Here is a 24,351-nt window from a genome sequence, read left to right as displayed (position 1 = left end):
ACCTTTCAAACAGTATCTTTATGTGTTGTAATTTTTAAGAATATTTTTGGTACGAGTTAATCGCTTTCAATACGAACAAATTGAATTAATGCACTCGGCCCAAGAGGGCACATGATGTTTATACAGTTTTTCATAACATTTTCGGTTATTTGGAGCCCATCAAAGTGTAAATTTGTTCTTTCATTGTTATAAAGTATTGACTTATTACATGTATTTGATAATGCCAGTGATAAATATTGGTGTAGATCTGCTGTTAATGTCAAACGAGTACTTCAAACATGTGAACTTTTTTGCGCCATATTTCATCTTTCATAATGTTGAGATAATTATTGTCCATCAATTTAGGGCTGTTAGCTTATGATTCTTTGCTCTTTTTTGTAGCTTTTACTATATATTTGAATGTGTATAGATGCCTATACTGTGCATGACACACTGGAATAAAGCATTGTCAACACAAGTGCCTAGGGTTTTATATAGGTTCTTTAAACATCCAAATAATATACAATATGCAAAAATTATAATGAATTAAATATATCTTTTTAATGTGAATTATTTTAATACATAGATTTATTTATGTTTTACATATTACTTTATTTTAGAAACAGTCATCTTAGGAACAGTGTCTCTCATAGCTGTTTACAAGTGAAAAAGTTTTTCAAGAATTTTCTTTAAAAAAAAATCATGGAAGATTTTGATATCAAAGTCTTTAGTAGTGTTCAATAAGTAATGAAATAAAGGAATAAGAAAATAACATTCCCTCTAGCCGATAAGGCTTGATGAGCTTGACATAACCTACAGTGCTGCTATCCTATAAGTTGACAATTCTATCCTATCTTATCGTGAATCCTGCATCCACAATCATATCCTGTGGTTCAGTCTAATCCTATTCTATTCTATCCTGCAACTCTCAGTTTTTTTTAATATTTAGAAATTAATTTGACAAATCGAAAAAAAAAAACGGAATGACCACCAAAAAAGCAGATATAATTATGGTATTCATTTATTAAATGGGTAAAAATAATCGAGATCGACATTCCATAATTCCTGACACACCGCACATTTTAAATTAAGGATTATCAACAATTACCATGTTAAAAATAAATGTAAACAAACAGATTGTAATAACGCGGGCAAGTACTGATTTTGCGAACCTCTGTAAAGAATTTGGGCATCTAGAAGAAGGCATTTATTAACGAAAAAAATATAACTAGACTCTGTTTCAATTTTCCTACTTACAATGATCGGGAGACATGGCCACAGGATCGCGACGTGCTCCCAGCGTGTTATAATTAATTATTTAAAAAAAAAAACATAGGTATATAAGGTAATAATGTTTTAGTATATTTTTTATGTAAAATTTTATTCTTCCTAAACCGAACAGCATAAAAATAATATGCATGTACATGTGAAGTCTAACTGTGCCTGTATAACATGTTTCTCTGTACGCGGTTATAAGAAAAGATTATATGATTAGACAATTATAAACCAAACAGACACGCCAAAATTTAGATCTAGAATATCTTGACTTTCACATATTTATCATTTTAAATGTTAGATTGTCTTATTATATCAACTATTAAATCTAAATGAATATTTTTTTTAATTTAAATTCATATTAATTTATTCTTATGTGAATATTTCACAAACATGCAAAATATATAGTTGCTGAATAAGATTCAAGATATCTAGAATGTCAAATTTCTAAATTAACTTCATTTTCTTCTCAGTTTATGGTCAGTTCAGTGCCAAACAAAATGTACTTTTCAATTTCCAATTTTGTTTTAATAATTTATGTTTAATTTAAAATATTTTCCAAAATCTGCATTGTCACACTTAGACAGATTGAAAGCAATAAATATTGTAGTGAGCTCACACATGTTCCTTAGATCATAAAACATGCATAAAAAATTAAGAATTCACAGTATTTACAGTATTTATAACTCATTCTTGAGAAAGCCAAATTTGTATTTTGTCTTGGAATTTTATCTTTAATGTTCATTAGTGTCTAATTGAGAGACATTTATATGATCCACAAATGTTCCTTAGATCTTATAAAACATGCAAAAGAATTCACAGTATTTACATCAATTATCACACTTTCTTGGGTAAACCTTGTATTTAACCTTGACATTTGATCTTAATTTTTTAGTGTTTAAATGAGGAAAAAATATTTGATCAAGTTCACAATATTTTTATTCAGGGTGATTCCTCAACAATGATTAACAATTGAATATTCAATTACCATGAGACAAATTCATTAAAAGTATCCATGTACAGGATGGATTTCAATGCCAAGATCACAGATAAATTTACACGCACTTTGTTTAAATTTAAGCTTATCAATGTCTTTATTACAGTTGTATAATGTTTTACATGCATATGATTTGGCTTCCTTATCCATCGCTCAAACTGAATTTCAAATGTCAGAGTTATTGTCAGAGAGATGGTCATAAACCGAACAATTCCATAAATGTCAACAATGCACAGAATAAAGCACTGATCTCCTTAATACAAGCACCATGATTTCAGACTTAGGACTCTTTGAAACTGGTTTGAACATCTTTCATTATTTAGTCTAACAGCATATGAGATGAACTGCAATCTGTACAGCTGAAATGAGCAGGATTTTCCTGGAAAAAAATACAGGCATGTAGATTGTAACTGTTGTGTCATTACACATTTTAACTGTTTTTGATTGTGATTATCTTTCACATTTCATGTACAATTGGCTTTATTTTCACCTTTTTTTCTCTCCCAAAACTAGTGCATAAAGAAATCATGAAGAATAAAATCTTATACTGCAACCTAGGGCATATATTATTTTTTTTTAATCTTTTTTAACATAATTTACTAACTAGTACATTATCATTCATTTTATCTTCTTGACTTGCTAACAAGTATATGAATACATTAGTTTGTGAGATTTTCTCTATTTTCTGCTTGTTATTATCTTTTAACTAATGTATTTTTCTTTGTTTTCTTTTTTGTCTTGAAATTTGAATATGAAAAAGAAAATACATAGTTTATATGACAACAAAATGACTAGAATAATTCAACATTGCTTTTAGTTTAATTTCCTCTCCCGATTTTTTAAAGAAGAAAATCACTTGTTCCGAGAATCTGCTGACACGTTATCTCAACTCAGATAATAATGTATATGCATTCTGATGATCATGCATAATTCACGATAAAAAATCAAATCATACATACTTTTTAGATTAAAATCCCTTATACTGTGATGACGCATGAGTGCAGGCAAATCCATTCTCTGTAATAATGAATATTAAAAGATTAACTTGTGTTTCATAACTCACAATACATCATTACAAACGTACATACAATATAAGTGCAGTGCTGACTGCTGAATGAGCTTATTAAACATTTAAACAGTAGCATTAGAAATGGTCATAATGATTCTTCATTCATTTATCATAAATTGCACTGAAATGAAAGAAACTATTTTCTAACCTTACTAGGGAAATAATAATAGTAACAAACTGATTAAGGCATAATACATATGATTGTTTTAGTCTAAGAGCTCATTGATAGCTGATTGAATCATGTGACGGAATATTTGTTAATATTTATTCCCCTTCAATCTAGCTACTTCTATCTACACTACTTCTCTCTATTTTTCCGCATCCTATTTTTGTTTACATAAATTAGAATAAAATGTTTATAATTTAAGTCATTAGAATATTGTCTAAAGGGCGAAATAAGTGTAAAAATGCACAAATGTACGTGTACAGTTTGTAGTGTACTTACATGTTCTCGCACATCATCTATTCAAGTCCGCTGTCGACGGTTCCTGTGGAATTATCCAATCAAACAGAGCAAATTTAACAGGAAAACATGTTATTACACTTTTACACAAGTAAGAATCGGTTAAATCATCCGAACAAACTGAAGAAATACGGTCTTTCGATGTCTGGACTCTTCGTTGTTTACATTCTCAAATTCTTTCGGTGGTTCGTTCGCGGTACGCCGTATTACTCGAAGTTTATAATGTAAATCTGTTTTTAGTAAAGAGAATGTTTTATTTTCTATTTAAATTTTATAAATAGTTCTTTTGTAAACATTTTATACTGTATTTCGTTTTTGTAAATTATTCTGAAATATGAATGAACCTTTCCTCGAATCTGATTGGCTGTAGTATACAGGATAGGATAGGATAGGATAGGATTGGATTAATTTCTATATGTTCCTATCCAACCTCCTATGCAGAGTTGTCGTTCGTTTCTCTCTCAGACACCTCTGCAATGGGCTCAAGTCAAGATTTTTGACATAACGTATAAGAAGTAATATTAATTTTGCAGGATTATTTCAAATTAAATTAATAGTTCTAGATTGATTTAGTAAATATCTATATGAAAAGTCAGACATAAACATATAAATTGAATTATAATAAATTAAAGCAAACGCACTATTTCTCGTGTTTATCACTGTGATATACGCGAGCCAACGACAGAGGTGAATGTATGAGCCGATGGTAGAGAGTGGTTCCTATCGTGAATCCTCAATCCTGAATCCTATCCAATCCCATCCCATGTCAACTTGTGGGATAGCAGCACTGTATATCGACTTTCATGACAATATTATTTCATTAAGTGAAACCAAAATGCATTATTTAACAAACTGGTTTTGGATCTTCACGGGTAGATCTCTTAGAATTTGTGAAATACACTGGGATTTATTTGTTTAATATGTTTGAGAATTCTCGTACCGATCTTTCTTGCAACTTTAGGATCTACAAATATAAAAAAAAAATCAATGAGTATGTAAGCCATCCTTAAAAGAAGTCAAATTTAAGCACTATTCATTATGAAGGAAATAGTCAAAAACAGTGGAATACATTAACGATTACGTTTTTAAACATACTGTAATCTGCAAAAAATGCTCAAAACAATATAAAAACAAATATCTGTGCAAGGTTGTTGAATTGTGCTTTTTCATGATATATAATGTCCAACTCTTTACTTATTTGCCATGTAATATCGATTATACAATCAATTAGTAAAAATAATCACACAACAGCATTCTAGATTTCTAGCTTTTATTGTCTAATTTTAACATTTATTTCTAATTAAAGAAAATGGAAATATTTACCTTGATGGACCAAATCTCTGTGAATAATCTGCATTTTCCCTGAAAAACGTTTTTCATAGAATTTATGTGTTTGATGATCAGTCATTGTTTTTTTAGTCAATTTTATTAATGATGATCTGACATATATATTTATCAAGCACGCATAGAATCTATCCATAAAATACTTTCGATATGTACTAAGTAAGTACAACAAAATGATAACCAGGGAAGAAAACGCTTACTTACTCGATAGATCATCCACTGTTGTATGAAGTTCTCTGATATCTCCAAGTAAATCTATGTATTTTTTCTCTTGTTCTGGATCCATGGAGCAGGTTTTTATTGTGTTGACTGCATCCTGATAAACCGTGGTGGTTCCTAGGTGTCGCTCTAGCTCCACTACAATGTCCCGGATATTCCGCCATTCTTGTCTAAATTCTGACTCGGTTAGGGACAGATCAGCTGAATGTCCGTAATACTGGTTTCTAATGAGGCGAATTCTTTCAATGTTTGATGCCACGCATCTATCTCCGGGATCAGGAATCTCTCCCCAACCTTTGGAATGTGGTGCTATTTTACTCACATTGCGAAGAAGTAAATACAATAAAGATATGTCCAAGTCTGAATAATCACCACTGTACTGCTTCGTTGGTTTAGGGAATATGATCTCTGATTGTGTTTTGTTGAGGGGGATTCTCTGTCCATGTGGAAGGTTATCTTTAAATTCTTTAACCTTTCTGGACAAATCAGATGGTAACACTTCTGTCTTTAGAATGTCACGTAACACATCAGTACATGGACCCAGTATAAGTCTCGCCAGTCGAGCAGTGTTTGTTGTTTCTGGCGTAGAGGTATAGCACTTGGATAAAGACATAATGTGACTGGCTTCACTTCGTTTGATAAATGAAGTTGTAGGGCTCTATCTTCCCCGTCAAAACGATTACAACCTGTAAAACAAAAGCATTTCTAAAGTAAGTTGTAATGACAGGAAACAAATCACATCCGTAATCCTAATATTACTAACCATCAAGTCGCCTTTTACGACAGGTAAGGGCGTACTGAGGATTTATTCTAATCCGGATTCCCACGGGATTATAAAACTTTTGTGAAATCAAAAATTTAAGCTGGTGCTTTAAATAATAAAAAAATATTGAAACTATATACGTGTATATACGAGGGGCATTTCAAAAGTTCTGGCAAAATAAAAAAAAAATAACCGTTTTACGGAAATCATTGAGTTTGACATCATTGGAAAGATCAGAAAAATAAACACGTCACTTTTTAATTTTTATAACGTAAGAACTCCAAAATGACGTCAGAATATAGAATGTTTAGCATACTGAAAAGTCGCGTTTTTATCTACACGAGATGGTCGTAAAATTTCTGTCAAAGGCTTATTTGAAAAAAAAAAATATTTCAAAGAAAATTTTAATTTGCAAAGAGGAAGAGTAGGACTATGATATTGTTTATCAGTAATTCCATTATTCATTGTATGGTTTGTTTATGAAGTTCAACATGGTTTATGTCCGGTTACGCTATCATAGACATTCATTTCAAGTTTTTATTTACATGATACGGCTGGATTTGCAGTCTTTTATAATGGTCTCCATTTTTGAAATAAAACATGTTCTATATGAAACTGAAGTATATTAATGTAATTTGTATAAAATGTATTTTGAGTAACAGGGCTCTTACTGTTTACGAATAAAATGTTCTAAATCTTGACCCCGAATTGATTCTGTGCGTAGTTTTTCATATAAATTCAACTTTGGCGCCCCCAAACTCACCACTGCTTATGACTTTTGAATCCAAAAAATGAATATAATTTACTCAGACATGTAAAATCTTATTTATTTTCCATGCATTAAAATTTGCAAATATGTGGAGGTATGGTGGGGTTACAACTGCGCCGCTGCCATTTTGAATTTTACGAGAAAATTTGGGTCACACTAAACTTAACTTCCCTTGAGCCTTCATCGATTCCACAAATCTGGTTAAAACACCTGACTAATTTATGCCATCGAATTTTGTTACACGATTGATTATTTTTCTTTGATTGTCAACTTTGTCTTTTTATCACATTTAGGTCTCTTACATGCAAAAATTTGAGCAAGATTCGATAAAAACAATGCTAATTTTGACACTCGCTAAAACCAATTCAGAACAAGGAGATCTCCAAATTAAAATGCCATATGAGAAATTGTAGTCTATATTAACATTCCACAAACTTTCATTTGCGTCCGTTACTTTGCTTCCGAGTTATGAGCAAAAGTTGTCTAGAAAATTTTAATATGATCAAATTGTGTCTTTTGTTACGTCATTTTTACGGTCAGTATGCTAAACATTCTATATTCTGACGTCATTTTCGGAGTTATTACGTCCTAAAAATTATAAAGTGACGTCACAATATGTGTATATTTTTCTGATCTTTCCAATGATATCAAACTCAATAATTTCCGTAAAACGGTTAATCTTTTATTAAACAGTTGCCAGAACTTTTGAAATGCTCCTTGTATCTTTCCTATCGCAATAGAGAGCTAGTTACATGAATGACCTATGTTGCGACATCCCGCAAAAAAAATTTTTAAAAGAGTCAGGTCTGCTCAAATGGTATTACTGTAAAAAGATATAGTCACGTGTTATATTATTCTCCAAGGTCGTGCTGCTTTGAGATTTTGTATGTATTTGAGTTTAGAAACAACAGGAGGGTAAAGAGACTTAAGATGTCATCATTCATTAATTTATATTTATGTGTTTCATATATCTTCTTTCAAAATTCTTGAAAGTCAATGGCACCGGTATTGAGTTCTTAATTTTAATAAATGAATACAAACCAATGCATGCATGTAGGTACAACTGAAATTAGAATACCAGAAACACATTAGACCTTTAAGGCATTTTTCCAATGGGGTTCTTAAAAATACAGATGGAAAAAATTAAACTAAATGCAAATGAGTTGAAAAACTTTTATACCTCATGTAACTTATACAAAAATATCAAATAATATCCTTAAACTGTGTAACAGTAAGGCCCATCATACTGTACATTTAATTTCCTTATAGCGTTTTATGATTGATAAGGGAACTAATATTAATATTCACACTATCATTTCAAATGCAATCCTACAAAATTTGGCTATATGAAATCTACTGCTTTTTTTGATGTTTCATAGATATCACCAGATGTACTTCAAGTTTCGATTTAAATGCCTTCTCCCCCATTTAATTCGATGAAAGTCAAAAAAGCACAGTGCGACTTTCTTTTCGGATTTGGGTTATCATTAGGAATGTAACATATTGTAAAAGCATTGCCCTTCTGCGAAACATTCCTAATTCTAATAGCACATCACTTGATCCATTTTTTGAACCCTGTCCTATTTGACTTTGATCTGAGACATTAAACTTCGGAAATGGAGGAAATCGAGAAGCCGTTATTGATATTTCTCAGTCAAATTTAGAAACTGCTCAAACATTATGTAAATTACATATCCTCGTCGCTAAAGCAATGTTACTAGTAATAACAAACACTTAATTTTTCCTTGGATGCAAATTTACCACTCAATCATAAAAGAAGTTATATAAACAAAGATTCAAATTAGCAGAGTTAATATGATATATTGGGAATTTGAAGTATAAACATTTGACCATTGAGCGATCGAGTTAAAGATTAAAGTATAAACAAACTGCTCGGTTCTGTTTGCACTTGCATTTCAAATGTGTTTAAATAGTATCAACAGAGAATGACTTGATAGTATACTTCGGATATAATAAGCTTTGAAAAGGGGCCCATCATCTACTGCTTAAATGCATATGTCATTTCATACAACTATTAAGTATTTAAGTATTTAACCACCAAGCCCTCAAACAAGGTACAGGGTAATATACGTACAATTCGTTATTTTCCTTATTTACAAATAGTTAAGTGTAATAAGAAAAGATTACGACACAGTTTTTGTTCTATATAAAAGAAGATAAAATCTCTCACTCAGCATTTAAATAAAATCTGGAATACTAGTAGCCTAAATCAAATGAACGTTGTATAAAGCGGAAGTGGAAACGATTCAGCGGAAAAAAACAGAAAAGATTGCATCTCTAAATACTTAAATATATGATGAAAAATTATTTTCACTAACAAAAAACAGTAAGTTATAACAAAAGGTTGATGTATCTTTTCTAATCAATTGTTAGCTATTAAAATTGAAAGACATGATTGATTATTGGATTATTTTTCTACAACATTTTCGAGAATTTTTATCTCATATTGAGAGGTCACCATACACCGTTGAAGAGGTTCATATTTTGATCTTTACTGGGCACGTACTGCAATTGCACAGTGTACACTTATTTCATGACAACAAGTAGAACAGTCTAACTGTTGTCCCGAGATAATGTGGTAGACATGAGAAACTATTACTCAAGTCTTCCACATTACGAGGGACAACTTTTACAGTTTGACCTTTTCCCGAGTTGTGGGGAAAAATGTTTTAATGCCTAAGCTAGTATATTTTTTCTGAAAGAAATGATATAAAAACACAAAGTTTGCATGGATATCACTTGTGTTATCATCCATTCCCTAATAAATATTGATGTATACATGTGTAAAAAATAATAAAGTTTGAAGTTTTGCTTATGACTACTAATTCAGTATTATATAGCTGTGAAATATGGAAAAATAATGATAACGTCATAATTGATCAGTTCAGTCATGCAACAGTTCATTCTGTGACCGGGTTAACAGTTTTGACTGTTCCTTGGTATGCGATCAACATTAAAATGAATAAAGTGATCCAATATTTCCAACAGAATCAAAACATAACCAAATCGAAGAATGATTTAAATTCATTTTATTATTTATTCATTAATGTCAAGTCAAACAGATAATGATAAGAACCAAACCAATTTTAGAAAATAATTAATTATGAATTTCCAAGAATAATTTTGAAAATATTTTTGGGGGTTGGGGTTGATTTTTTAAAACATTGATATTTTTATAACTGAGCGATAGCATAATTCGAAGACTGCGATTAATGAAAAATTAGTTTATTACGTACATAGAGATATGATGCAGGTATGTGTTTTATAGTTTGAATTTATAAAAAGAAAATAAAAATCTTGCTGTTCATTCATAGAAAATTAATATTTATACATCTTTGATTGGTCAATCAATTGATAATTAAAATTTAAAAGAATCTAAGCTGCATCCTAACTTGTGAAATACAGGTATAAGTGTAGAAAATGTTTTGATATGATCCCAATTTTTGTAATGCTTTTTGTAAAAATGAAATGGCTGTACATACTCATCGAAATTTTTTATAACAACTAAGTGAGAGTGTTGTTTTACCTGATTATTCCCCAAAATCGTCATTATATATTTTGTAGAGTGGAAAATGAAAATTATGTGCCTCGATAAAAAAGAAATCTATTAATCAAAATTTAATCATCTTTAATATATTGCATATTATTGTATTTTTAAAGCAGATTTTAAACAGAATTATTGTAGTTTATTTTATAAGACAGAATAAAAAGAAAACTATTTTCTTCTTATAAAATTACACAACCGTTGAAGAAAATCTAGAATATTCCATATCAGATGATAGAAACCATAGTAGACGGGCTGCAGCGTAAAGGAGTACAGAATGTAACTGAAAGCATAAAATGTGCTTCACTCACAAAAAAAAAATAATTTACAAAAATAAGGTATTATAAAAAGAAATTAATAAATCAAATTGAAGGAAAACAATAAGGTGAATTCACCATGCATCGGATACCCTTGTACTTCAACAAGTTCTAGCTATATCGCTTCCGATGGAAAATTATCAAAATGGAGCTTAAACTTAGTTTGTGATTAAAATATAAATTTGGGACACAATTATCTGCCTTTTATTGAGAAAATGTCACCAAAAATCGATTTTTTCTAAATAACTCAAACTTCACCATGGATAGGACATTATTCACCATGCATCGGATAGACGGTATTTCGACCGGAAAAATATCATACCTTAGAAAGGCTTTAAAATGCTTGTAATGCAGTAATTCGCGCCTTTTTCTCATGCGTTAAAATACTCTGGTTTGTAGAAATAAATTGAGTCAGATTATAGACGTAATATATCGATAACTTCTATTTTGACTGTAAATTTAAAGTTTTTTTTCTATTTCCGCAAAAAAGAGCTGTCAGTTGGGTTCTGTATGAAAATGGTAGTGATTAACTTTGCATCAGAAAGTGTCCGTTGCATGGTTAATTTGTGTCCGATGTAAGGTGAAATGAGTATACTAGTAAAAAACCAGTTCTAATAAGAATAAAACAAACACTGAAGTGATTTTTTTTTTATAATTTATGAAAAATTACCAATCCCAGACAAAATTCACATAAGTCCGACTGTTTCCGTGAAAGTCGGATTTAAAAGAACGATAACTCTAAAAATTGCAAAATCATAAATTTCGGGTTATGCCCCTTTGATGATGTAAAATATGACGTAACTTCAAGGCCATTCTCGGGGTATTTTTATCACATGATAAAAACAATCGGTATCACTAAAAAAATCAAATATTCATCTTTAAGACAGAAACAAATAAATACACAGGACTCTTAAGTTGAAAGAGAGATTATTGCCTAAAGTTGTCCGAAGCAATGTATGTGTCTGATGCATGGTGAACTCACCTTAATTGTCATTCTAAGCTTTGAAAAAAACCTTAAATTTGATTTGATTTGAAAAAGGTGAAGATATATAATACATGTATTGTATAGAAAAAATGGAAATCGAGATACCTCGTGACAAGGATCAAAACGTTACTTGTTAGTCCAAACTACACGGTGGTGTGAGTTTGCTTTGGCTAGATGTACATAAGAACGAAAACTACGTAGTGAAGGGAAAAAGTTTCACGACGTTAAAAAAAGTTCCCCTACAGATGTCATGGAGAATTTACAAGTTGCAAAGATATATCATTAATGGTTAATATAAGTGTCCTGGGATTAGGACATCAACAGAATCAAGGTTTTAATTAAAATGATAGGAAAATGCAATGCAACAAAAAACTGCATTTCCTGAAAAGAGAGACGCATACTGTGTAGTTCATTTTATATTCATATAAATTATTAAAGTGTATTCTCTACTCACCATTCCATTAAATGCTAAAAATCTTCACAAGTTCTTGTTTGAGTAAGATGAACAAATCAAATATATTGATCATTGTTCACTTTCCTGTACACAATTGCGGTAATAAGAGAAAAAATTGTACAACAAATTGCTTATAAGATTACATTTTCTCCAATCTTTCAGATCTTTAATTTACGTAGGACAAAATGTATAGTGTTAACGTACTTCCTTGTTTTCTTTACATTTTGTACATAACTGGATGAATGCACAACATCTTTTTCAGAAATAAAATCGTGAAATTAATTTCCTGGTCATATCTAAGAATCTCTCGATATCAAAATATCACAAAAAATATGGCATGTTGAATTATTTGATAGATCATGCAAGAGTTGATTTAAAAAGAAATTGTCCCATACAAAACTAAATAATATAAACAATTAATTTATAATTAAGATTTCAACAACGATGTTATAACGTTTCCTGGGAAATGAACTTAGTGGTCACGTGATGAAATCCCTTGAAGACAGAAATACTTCTTAGTAAATTTGATCAGGTACCAATTGAGTTCATCCCCCAGAGAAAATTTTGTTGCTAATTACTTTTTGAGACTAATAATCCGATATTCTGTGATAACCTACATATATTACACGAACGAATGTTGTGACGCACAATGACCTAGAAGTTGTTTTGTCTTTAAAGTTCGCCTTGCTCAAACATTTTAATATTTACATTGATTTTCAAGAGTTAAAGTCATCACGTTTATCATAGAGCTTAGGTGTTACATTACCATTAACACTGTTTCCAGATAAAATATCTGAATATGGGAAAAAAATATAATAACAGTCTCTGGCTTAAAAGTCATAATAAAATTGATAAGAATGAGAACGATAAGAAATTCAAGAAACAAAATCTCGGAAATATTGTAAATTTCTTAATTACAGACTTTCAAAATTTACTGAACGCTTTTGTTGTGTACACACAAATAAAAAATATCATTGTTTTTCTTTCTATATCCTTTGTATGAAAACTTTTTTCATGTGCCTTAAATCTTAAGTTAATACATCTACCAAGCATTCAAAAATTTAATTCCTCTGTCTATGTTGTTTCCTATCTTTATTTATAAATCATAAACTTTTATTATACTAAAACAAAAAAAAATGTATTAAACTGACACAAACAACAGTGAAATAAAATCTGGGATTTCCCAACTCAGATGAACGTGATATAAACGGAAATAGAAGAGCTGTAGCGGAGAAGCGTACAGATTACATCGCAAAATACTGTGAATTTATGTTAAATATTTTACTTAACAAACCAAATACATTAGATCATATCACTTATTTTAGAAATCACATGGAAACAAACTAAACATGTAAACAAAATAAATCAAACAAAAATCGATATCATTGGGAACTTAACCTATTTCTGATTTTTTGTACAGAATTGAGTGGTACCCAAAGAATCAACAAATGGTCAAATTATTGATCAAATTTAATCTAAATTCACATTTTTAGGGTTGCCTGCGTGTCGTAGTGGGTGAGGCGTCCGCTTTAGAGTAGCGTTGTACTTAAATAAGGCGTTGATCCTTACGTTGCGGGTTTGTATCCAGCTGTGGGACCTGAAAAGCGGTTCTTCAGATGAGACCTATAAACCGATGTCCCGTGTCGCAGTAGGTGTTGGCACGAAAACATTTCTTACTACTCAAGGACAGTAAGTGTCGAGTGTAGTGTCTTTCCACTAATTTTATTTAAATAATAAACGTTGTTGTCATGACTGTATATAACTGGTGACTAATGTTTGTAAATATCACTTCCATGACTCACTTTGAACAATAAAGTTGTATTTTTTTATATCAATATAATAAAATTATTATACAATTATGGACTCTTTTGGTGTTGAATATGGTTTGTTATTCACCAGAAAAAATATTCATATTGACCGAGGTCAATATGGATATTTTTTCTGTTGAATAACAAACCATATTCAACACCAACAGATTCCATGATTGTTTTATTATATAGTCGGGATTTGAATAGATAAGACATTGAAGGCTGTATGACGACACCATTTTCATTTGCGCGGATCTTTCATTGTGGAAAATAAAAAAATCTCCAGATTACTCTTTGTAACTTCCGTGTTTTCCTTTCCGAGTTTTGCTATTAGTAAGACGTCCAGATGTTAAAAAATAATCCCGAAATGGGTTTGAATAATTGTTTTCCTGCACAGAAGCATAGCCCGCTGTGGCCGTTGCAACCATCGTTTACACGGCGGGTGTGACCGGTCGGCAGGGGATGCTCACTCCTCCATGGCACCTGATCCCACCTCTGATGTTTCGGAGGTCCGTGTTTGCTTTGCACTTATTTTGTATATTTGTTTAATGGACGTTGAGATTGAATACTGTTCGTTATTTCCATATTCTTCTTACAACGTGTTTGATATTTTAATTGTGACGTCACTATGCCGTTGCACGGGCATTGACCCTCCAGTGCATATAGCCTCATATCCGGTGAATATGTTGTGTTATGTACTGTTTGCGTTTGTATAGATTATATTGGGACTATAAATAGACTATATAATAAATTCCCATATTGCTTTTAATTCATAGAACACGTTTAAAAAGAGCAAAAATATGACTTGTCAATAGGACAAAATTTGCAACACGTCTTTGTTTCTTGGGTGATGTAGGTTGAGATTTATCGCAAGTTTGTCGAGGGACGAGAATTTTGAGGGTTGTACACGGACTTTATAAACTCTAAAATTTTAGGAATGGGTCTGAGAATTCTTTCAGGTGTATTTTACGCACAGGAAGAAACGAAGACCTTTCAGTTGAAACCGAAAAGCGGATTTCAGTTACTTTTCAGTTGCCATTCAGCCACTGAATGGCAGGTACATTTCAGTGACCTTTCAGTTGTCTTTTAGTCATATTTCAGGTACCTTTCAGTCACCATTCAGCGGACACATTTCAGTTATCTTTCAGTTAACTTTCCGTCAACTTTCAGTGACCTTTCAGGCGACTTTCAGTTACCTTTTTGTCGTCTTTCAGTGACCTTTCTGTCGTCTTTCTGTTACCTTTCCGTTATCTTTTAGTACACATTTTAGTATCAATTGAGCGAATTTTTTCACTGGCTTATTAATATATAATCATTAATTTTTCCTTAAAAATATTTTGTATAAATTTATTATCCAATCTTAACAGTGTATTTGTTTCATTATCGTGATAAAAGTACTGTCATGTTTTAAATTTTGAATTTACTCCCGACCGGTAAATTCATAATTTAGAACATGACAGTACCTACACAGTAATTGTAGTTAGATGTTCAATTGTATTTCAATTGTTTACCAAATGTTAAAAGACATGTATGGCATATTTTTGATACGCTTGGACTAACAAAAATAAGAAGGATCTTTCTATTTCTTTTGATACTTTTAATAATGAAAAGACTCTTGTAAATTATACAATTTAAATCAATTGCTTTTCATAGATATCCAAGATTTGAAATAATAACCGACTCTGAATTAATCCTACACAGTTTAAAGTCAATTAAACAATAGAAACGAGGGGATATTAAAGGTCAAATTTGGCGAAAAAATTGATTTGAACGTATAAATACAGCAAATGTCCTAGACTTGATATTGTATTTTTTTCTTAGATCAGATATGTCGTATACTCCCTGGTGTAACTTTAAATTACAGGCTTTAAAAATATCTCTTTACAAATATTTATTTATTTGTTGCAAAAAAAATGTAACAATTCACCTGAACTCGTAAAATTCAAAAAGTGTGGACTCATAAAATTCAAAATGATATTTAATTTTCCATAAGATTTAAAAAACAAAAAAAAGATCACTTCATTATAAATAGGGATCTGACCTATAGGGCCGGGCTTGTTTTTTCTCTACAAAAAGCTTGTCGATTTCCGTCCCGATTAATGACATTAGGCTGAATACATTTAACAATTTCTTATTTCCTAAATCTTTATTTCAGTGAATAGAGGTAGGAGGAACACTTTCATTGATTTCCTGAGTTTGTTGTCTCCAAATGTAATAATTGATATTTGCCTCTAGTTTTCATTGTGCATTATGGTAATGTTTACTGTCTCTAAAATTGTATTCTTTATGTCTAGGCTATTTATCTAATTCTAAGAAATAGATACAATTGAAATTCGTCGCAGCTCAATGCTGCCAAGAATACCTGTATCAAATAACACAGAGTGAGTTATTCTTGTCCTCAGAGAAAGTGTGCTTATAATGAGGTTTGTTCCGCCTGACTGACAACTGTACATTTTATTGTTACGATTTGACATCTCTTTAGTTTTTCTAATATCAAGAAATGGGCATACATAAAGGTTAGATAATTGAAGGAAAATACACAAGTCTATTAAAAAAAAATAAAATTGTCTTTGAAAAGGCGAAATTTAAAAATTTAAAAATGTGGTGCCAGGTGGATTCGAACCCGCGACTTTAAAAAGAAGCGGTTTTACTTTGTAAAATCATCTCATATATCAACTGAGCTTGTCCGTCTATACGTGTGATAAGTATAAATTTGAAGCAAATTTTCAACATCAGGTTTCTTTATTTTTTGTATGTTTTTTGTGAATTTCGACCCTAGGGCAGAGGTGCCCCTAAAAAATTCCTATCTTAAATCATTCTGTACATCATAACCTATCAAAATATCACAATTTTATTTAGGGGAAGGCCTGCCCTGAAGGAGTTCTAGGCCAAAATTCATGCAGAAATCAACGTTTTAACGGACAAAATGGTGTTTCACCCAACTTTGGAGGTTTATTGTAAAGTTGTAAATAATAAATTTTAGGTATAAAATACAAATTTGAAAATTTTAGACATATATACAGTAGAAAACAGCAAATGAAGATTAATATTCAAATATCACTTTTTCCGGGAAATTGATCTCTCCTATAGGTCAATTTTTTTGTCAAAGCGAATACATCCTTTTCAAGTGAAAAAAGAATAATGATCCCACTCTCGAAGCAAAATTCAGTAAAATTTGTCGTATGAGTTTGTCTATTTTTTTCCTTGCTGTAAATCTTTAATTCGGTGATGAACATTTTTTAATAGCTATCAAAATAATTAGAAATCAATCTGAATTAAAATTGGAGTCTATTGATCATAACGCGATCTTAAGATAAAAAAGAAAATGCTATCTTATTTTTACAGCTCTAATATAGATTTCATTATTCCTATATCAATCTAATTCGGTAATTCCACAGTTATATTTTTAAAAGTTTGAAATTTCATGGTAATATATAATATTGATCGATGAGACAGAATTGTTATTATTGATATTATTAATACCTTTTCTGGAAGAACCTTGATATTATTAATCCCGTCTCTTAATTGTCAAATCCGCAGGATATTTCAGCTTTTGAGAGACATCATTATATAAAATCATTTTACATGAATAAAATAAATCATTTATGTATGCCTCTTGTGGAAGAAACTTAATTTTGCAGATTATAGCTTTTTAAATAATACTGTTTAAAATATTTTGATAAATTTCTGGATAGAAAATGTAATTAAAACGATCTCCAAAGAGAAGATTTCTTTGACAAGAACAGGTGCCCGTCGTCAATAATTGTCATTATCCCGATAAGAGATGTGTAATTATTCAGTCTGTCCCAAAAGTCCGCGCAATTAACATTGAATATACAGGATATATACAAGATATATACACATCGCAGCCCCTCGATACAACAGGTGAACCGTGTTCCATTTGGATTTCAACAAAATGATTGATTTTAATTGCACTATTATCAACAAGAAGTCGTGGCTCAACTGATAAGGTCACAGACTGTCACGCTAGGGACCAGGGTTCGATTCTGGCATTGTGGATGATTTTTTTTCTGGCATTATTTTTTTTCTTCATTTTTTTTATTCGAAAATATATAAACTAAATGCTATTAAATCAGGAAAAAGTGAAATAAAATTGACCATTCAGAGGGCATTCAGTTACTATTCCGTCAACTGAACTAGTGTAATTTCATCTTGTTACGCATAAAATACTAGCTGAAATAAGTGTCATAAAGAGAGTAGTGTTTGTCTGTTGTTTAACATCACTCTCGAGAATTTCACATTGTATTTATGACTACCACCAGGTTTATTCTTTTTGGGGTTTTATTTTTGTTTTTATTTTTTACTGTCTTCTGTACCTTTAATTCATTGTTTCACATAGTCAGCATCTGATTGTTAGACACAGTTGGATTTAGTAAAGGAACTCTCTTTCTAGAGTAGGGTCGACAATAAATGAGATAAGAATTACAATCATGTTAAGTGACCTTTACTGTATATAAAGCTCATTGTGATACAGATCTAAATTGTGGAAGACAGTGATTCTTCAGTTGTTTGCACGAGAAGTAAATAGAGGATATTCATTGTTTTGTAGTTGAATATGGATTTTTTTCACGAGTGGGACAGAATGTTTGATATTTTCACGAGTGCAAATTTTCTGTTAATTACATAAAAAAAAAGAAATCTTTGTTTTTCCCTTTGCCTCTGTCTTTTTGTAATACAGCCCTAGGCTGGTGATGTCATAGTTGGGCGGTTGAGACGTCATATCTAAGTGGGGGTGAATATCCTGTTAACATGGATTTAGCAACATACTTTTCGTAACTTTGACATTTTTATTTACTGCAGTTAAAACAAATAGTCTGTAATTGTTTATCCAAAATGTGAAAAAAGGACAAAAAAATTATATTTTTCCAATATTTTTGGGTACGTCTATTTTTAAACATGTGTTACTACAAATAGAAATGGAAAACACTGCTTCTCATTTTGTTTTTGATATAAGGCTTTCTTTTACTTGTTGGTCACCATATGCCAATAGCAGTTAAAAATAGATACCGGTAGTCAACACTTATTCATCCCAAATTTAGAAGAAAGTACAAAGAACGACATTTTTCCGATATTTTGCATCACGTCTATTTTTAAACCTGTGTTACTATAAATAGAAATGGATCTGCTTATCATGCTGCATTCCATTGAATGTTCTTTTGTTATTGTCAGTCACATTATATCAGTTACAGTTAATGACAGTAAGTCGGAAAATTTCCCATCTCTATTTTGAGAATCAGTGGAAAATCAACATTAATCAGTTAATTTCATATGTGTCTTTTTTTTTTTAGACATTTGTACTATTTATAGAGATGAGAGCCTGTCCTCAATAATTTGTGAAATATAATAATATTCCTTGTTCTTATTGATGAAATATTGGGGAGATCCAGATTTTTATTATTTATGATTCAGTGGAGCTTCAAAATGATGGAAAATTGATATTTTTCATCATTTTATGAAACATGTCTATATTAAGACATTTGAAGCTATAAATAGAAAACGGAAATCCCTGGAAATAATATGCATGGTAGTTATTGGTGTCCAGTCTCTGACATTAGCATATTGACTTTTACAATATATTTCATAATCACCTAGCAATGGCATCTTAAACTCTGCCCAAATTTCATTTTTTTGATTTTTTCTGAAATATGTCTATTTTTAGATACACGTTACTTAAAATAGCATTGAGATCCCACTCCAATTTTTTCATGAGGGGACACTACTAATACTGACGTTTGACCACACGCATGATTCGAAAAATTTCCGTAGACATTTTTTTTTATTTAACCTTAAATTTCTCAAAAAATGCAAAATTTTCCCTTTTTCACATTTTGAAAAACTACGCTATTTTGCAGAACCGTTTTCTAAAAGTGGGGTCAATTCTGGAATAACTGGTTATATGCTCTGTATTCTTTAACAGTTGATGTTTTCTTATGATACAAAGATCTATATTTGAGTTCACGACATAAAGATAAAAATGCATTCATATTTCCTCAATTTTCATGTTTTTGTTTGGTCAAAAATGGCCGAAAATAGCCAAATTCAATGGATCATCCGTCTCCATGGCAACCGGGTTCACGTGGGAAACTTCTAACACCATATTTGTTGGTTCTATATCAAGGTGCACCTGTGGTGCAAATTTCATCAAAATCGGAGATATGCCGTTTCCAAGATTTTTTGGTGCTTACAAAGAATGCATGTTAAGTGTTACAGAATATTTCCTTTTGTAGCTCAAATTCTCGAGATGCTTGATGTTCAATAATGAAGAATAAGGAGATAACGAACAGAATTGTATATCAAAGTCATTAAAACAATACAAAATAGGAGCAGAGCAAACACAGACCTCAAAAACATCAGAGGTCGGATACCATGGAGGAGTGAGCATACCCTGCCAACCGGTCACACAAGCTGTGTGCTCATTGTCATGATCGGGAAAGAATGGATAAAATTTGTAGTCGTCAAGGTATAAATAATGGTCTATTAATTAATATGAAAAACGTCAGCATTTGACTAAATGATTAATTGTATTTGCTGACAAGGTTTTTGAATCGACCATAGAACTTACAAAATTATGTCTTTAAACGAGACTACTGATATTCTAATATGTCAATAATTTATCTCGTTTTAGAAACTGGTTATACATAGAGCATATTCCTGCATTTCAAATCAACTGAGATATATAAACACCATATACAGGCGATGAAGGTATTTTGCTGCATAAGTAAGAGAAGTTGAGGAAAGAAAATTTAAGGTTGTTTCGTTTATCATAAAGATTGGGTGTTAGATTATCATTAACGTCATTTACAAATATAAAAAGTATGAAGCAGAAGTGTCAGACTCGGTGATGTCTTTTGTCTCAAGCTCCCTACTATATATCGTATCGACATAGGAATGGAATTTGCCATTGTTAATTGACAATGAGTCGTCAATATATCTAAATGTTGAGTTGAAGGCTACTATATTTTTTTTTCTTTTTATGCATAAGATTTTGCACATTTTCTGCTTCATATGAATACACCATTAGGTCTCTACTTATAAAAGAGCGCAAGAGGTACCCATTGGAATCCCAATAGATTGTTGGAAGACATTATCACCAAAAACCACATAGATATTATAAATCAGGAACTCAAGCATCTTCTTGATATCAACTTCAGAGTGCTTGTGTGTACAATCAGAATGTGTTTAAACTTAATAATTTTGCAATTGACATATGACCATTTATCTTGGTTTAAAACTTCCATTTAAAAAAAAACACTGTGATGATATCAGAAAGCCTGGAATTTAATATATCATGGGGAATGGTTGTTTATAAAGTTAAAAAAAAGTCGTAAGTTTTAAAGCTGTTGATTGTTGTAAAATATTGTGATTTTTGAACTGACCAAAAGTTCTTGGAATTTTTAAATATCTTTATCTGATTCACGCCACTACTTGAATGTTTTTTGGCACTTAACTCTTGACGTCTCTCCTTCACTAGTGTCAATATCTTAGTGGGAAGTAAAGAAAAAGGCTTCGTGACAGTTGAACATTTACTGGAACTTTTTTTTGTAAGGATTCCAATGAAGTGTCCGAATCCAATATATATCCGATCAAAATAATTTTGTTTGTTCGGGGTATTAGGCATATTCAAAACTGACAGGTGATTTTGAAGATTTTTTTCCTGAAGAAGGGAAGTATGAGTAGAATATGAATTACCACTTGTAAAATTAAATCAAATTTCTTCAAAAATACAATTTATATAATGGGCCTTACAAACGAAGACAATGTTGTTACCTGCTTTTGTCATCAGGGACTAGTAATCTAACTTATTCGTTTTTCTTATAATTCATTAACTTGTTTAATTTATGTAATTTTCTATTGGCAGCCCTTAGATATCTTAATTATTATTTTATTTTGGGTTAACGTTGAAATGTCTTTATATGTCGTATTTGTCTATGTGTATTGTTTAGTATGAGTGTTGTGAGCGTGTTTTTCTAGGTTTTTTTCTTTATATCCACCAATGAATAGTTAAACATCAGAACACGTTTTGTACTATTCTACAAACAAGACCATATTCCTGTGACAGTATCTTTTACTTTTTTAAAGATAATCTTTTTTAACAATCTGTTAAAATCCATGAATATCATATTTTTGTGTTCATCTAAGACGGGATGTATTTATTTTTTTATGTGAAGAAACCACTTGATTTGGCATTCAACTTTACATTTCGATATATTGACGAGTTTTCATCAATTAACAATTAATACTACCATTCATATGCTAGTCTATATATACCAATGAGCTTATGAGAAAAGGAACAAGAAGAAAAATTATTAAATATCTGTTTCATATGTGAATATTTTACATGTATAAGAATAAAATTCTAGCATTTTTATGATAAACGTAATGGCTTACATTTGAAATTATCAATTCAGTAAACAAAAATTAAAACAAATGAAATATGTGGAAATAACGAACAGTACTTTAGCTCAAAAATCCATTAAACATTTCAAAATAATAACAGAACAGTCACAGGCCTCAAACATCAAAGACGGGATCAAGTTTCATGGAAGAGTAATATTATACAATTAATTACCCCGTTTGAGGTCAACATGGTGAAATAAGGACCCGAGACCTTGCCAAGGAGGTGACCTGATCTGACCGATTCCGCCTAGCGGCCGAGGTCATGGCAGGTCATCGAGTGGGCCAGGTCAACTCCGTCTGTCTGTCTTTGACTTGAAAATTATTTATTTCCAATTTTTCTAGCAACATCAAATTTTATGGTATACCCAGTACCACAATTAATCTACACAGAAACAAATAGCCAAACTACAACCTCGGAAAAAGGACATTGTATTAACCGATTCTTGGCCAACGCACTCACCACTGCAAAGTAACACAAGGATCTACCGTTTCTTTTCAGCAGAACCCCAATAAACCTATATAGGTACCATCAGCTACCTATCATATTAAACTTCTTGTAATTAATCCTTTTTTTCATGATTTTCATGTACATACTTTATTATACCCCCGCTTGAAAAGTGGAAGGGTATATAGTAATCGGTATTGTCCGTTCGTTCGTCCGTCCGTCTGTTACGCTTTGGGATACCCATCTGTTATTCGCAATTCCTATTATACCACTGAGTGAAATTTATTGAACCTTTCACAGAATTTTATTACATATTGCCATCGTGCACCTTCTATTTTACTTTTTGATCTGACACATATTTTGGGTTTCCCGGCGTCAACAAAACATGGACTTTTCCATTATAATTATCGGGAGGCTGGGTATCATTTAATGAGCTCATTGCTCTCAGTACCTCTAGTTTTTAATTATTCAACAAAAATATCACATGATAAAATAATGTTATATTTCGTGGAACGAAAGGCACGAAAGACACACACTGCAGGACATTCTCTACACATTGCACAATAAGTCCTACTCACCACTCCAACTCACCACTCCCCTGATTGATTAGAATCTTAAGCTGTACTCCCTTCAGAAATATGTAGGCATCACAATCTTGGATCCCAGAGTCCTTCCTTGTATAAAGCTGATATTGCGCATGCGTGGAACAAATCAAATTATCATTTATATGGATATTGTTTGCAAGCCTGAGTGCAGTATGAAGCAATATTCAACACAGCAATAAACTCTCTGTTTCAGTGTGTCTCCTCATGTAAGTTCGTCGCCTCGTTTTATAAAGTATAAGTGTGAACATCCGTTAATTTCTACGTCAAGTATTTTGAACTGTTGACAAACAATACATGGTATGTAAAACATCATTTATCCGTTCCTGTTACTCAAACACTTAAACAAAAATCACACAATATCTTTTTCAACTCTTTAATATTTATTAAATATATATTGTCTTTACCTTTTGTCTTTATCTATATTTTTATTTGCCTCTGTGAGTACACACTTTAAACTAGATTATAATGTACATCATCTTCTATTAATGACAGATACTGTAAAGGGGGGAAATAACTCGCGGTGTTAATATTCGCTATATTCACGGTGCTTACAAATCCGTGAATTCAAGAAACGGTGAATAAATTTTCAATAATCTCCATGTTTTATTTGGAAATTTGAGAATAGACTACGATATATTTATATAGGTGTACGTGCAGTCCATCGTCATTTCAGTAATTGCGAGTAGTACTGTCATTCAATTAATTTTAATTATCACGCTTTACTTTAATTGAATTCGGCAGATAATAATTTGTGTTTGTTCAAAAGCTGTTTTAATAGCCAACGCTACATGTTTCATCAATCAAAACATTTGATTACCCGTGCGTAACTAATGTTACCACGTGTATTTGTTACCTGCAATCTCATGCATATTAGTT

General features: G+C 31.3%; 1 protein-coding gene across 4 annotated transcripts; it reads right to left on the bottom strand.

Moving 5' to 3' along the window:
* Positions 1 to 3,208: 3,208 nt before the first annotated feature.
* LOC134256455 (uncharacterized) lies at positions 3,209 to 23,971 on the bottom strand. Of its 4 annotated transcripts, XM_062739099.1 has the most exons (6): positions 12,200 to 12,289; positions 11,851 to 11,915; positions 5,332 to 6,032; positions 5,107 to 5,145; positions 3,766 to 4,747; positions 3,209 to 3,268 (listed from the first exon to the last, which is right to left on the bottom strand). In XM_062739099.1, the coding sequence occupies exons 3-5, from the start codon at positions 5,957 to 5,959 to the stop codon at positions 4,665 to 4,667; spliced, it is 750 nt and encodes a 249-aa protein (XP_062595083.1). In that variant the 5' UTR covers positions 5,960 to 6,032; positions 11,851 to 11,915; positions 12,200 to 12,289; the 3' UTR covers positions 3,209 to 3,268; positions 3,766 to 4,664. The 4 variants fall into 4 exon arrangements, with proteins under 4 accessions (XP_062595083.1, XP_062595082.1, XP_062595084.1 ...); XM_062739098.1 differs by lacking the exons at positions 11,851 to 11,915; positions 12,200 to 12,289 and adding an exon at positions 23,449 to 23,971; XM_062739100.1 differs by lacking the exon at positions 11,851 to 11,915 and having other exon boundaries at positions 12,200 to 12,295.
* Positions 23,972 to 24,351: the final 380 nt, after the last annotated feature.

The sequence above is a fragment of the Saccostrea cucullata genome, unplaced genomic scaffold (assembly GCF_032062105.1).
Source record: "Saccostrea cucullata isolate Sc308-1 unplaced genomic scaffold, CSIRO_AGI_Scuc_v1 ctg2977, whole genome shotgun sequence".
NCBI lineage: Eukaryota > Metazoa > Mollusca > Bivalvia > Ostreida > Ostreidae > Saccostrea > Saccostrea cuccullata.
Note: the sequence above shows the minus strand (reverse complement) of the source record. Positions and strands in the feature narration are given on the sequence as shown.

Bases quoted from the DNA above. Each gene is read 5' to 3' on its own strand.
- LOC134256455 (XM_062739098.1), bottom strand. From the start codon at position 5,959: ATGTCTTTATCCAAGTGCTATACCTCTACGCCAGAAACAACAAACACT. The intron at 5,146-5,331 runs GTAAGTAAGCGT...AACGTTTTTCAG, and splicing joins AACAGTGGATGATCTATCGA to GGAAAATGCAGATTATTCAC. The intron at 4,748-5,106 runs GTAAATATTTCC...TTATATTTGTAG, and splicing joins CAGAGATTTGGTCCATCAAG to ATCCTAAAGTTGCAAGAAAG.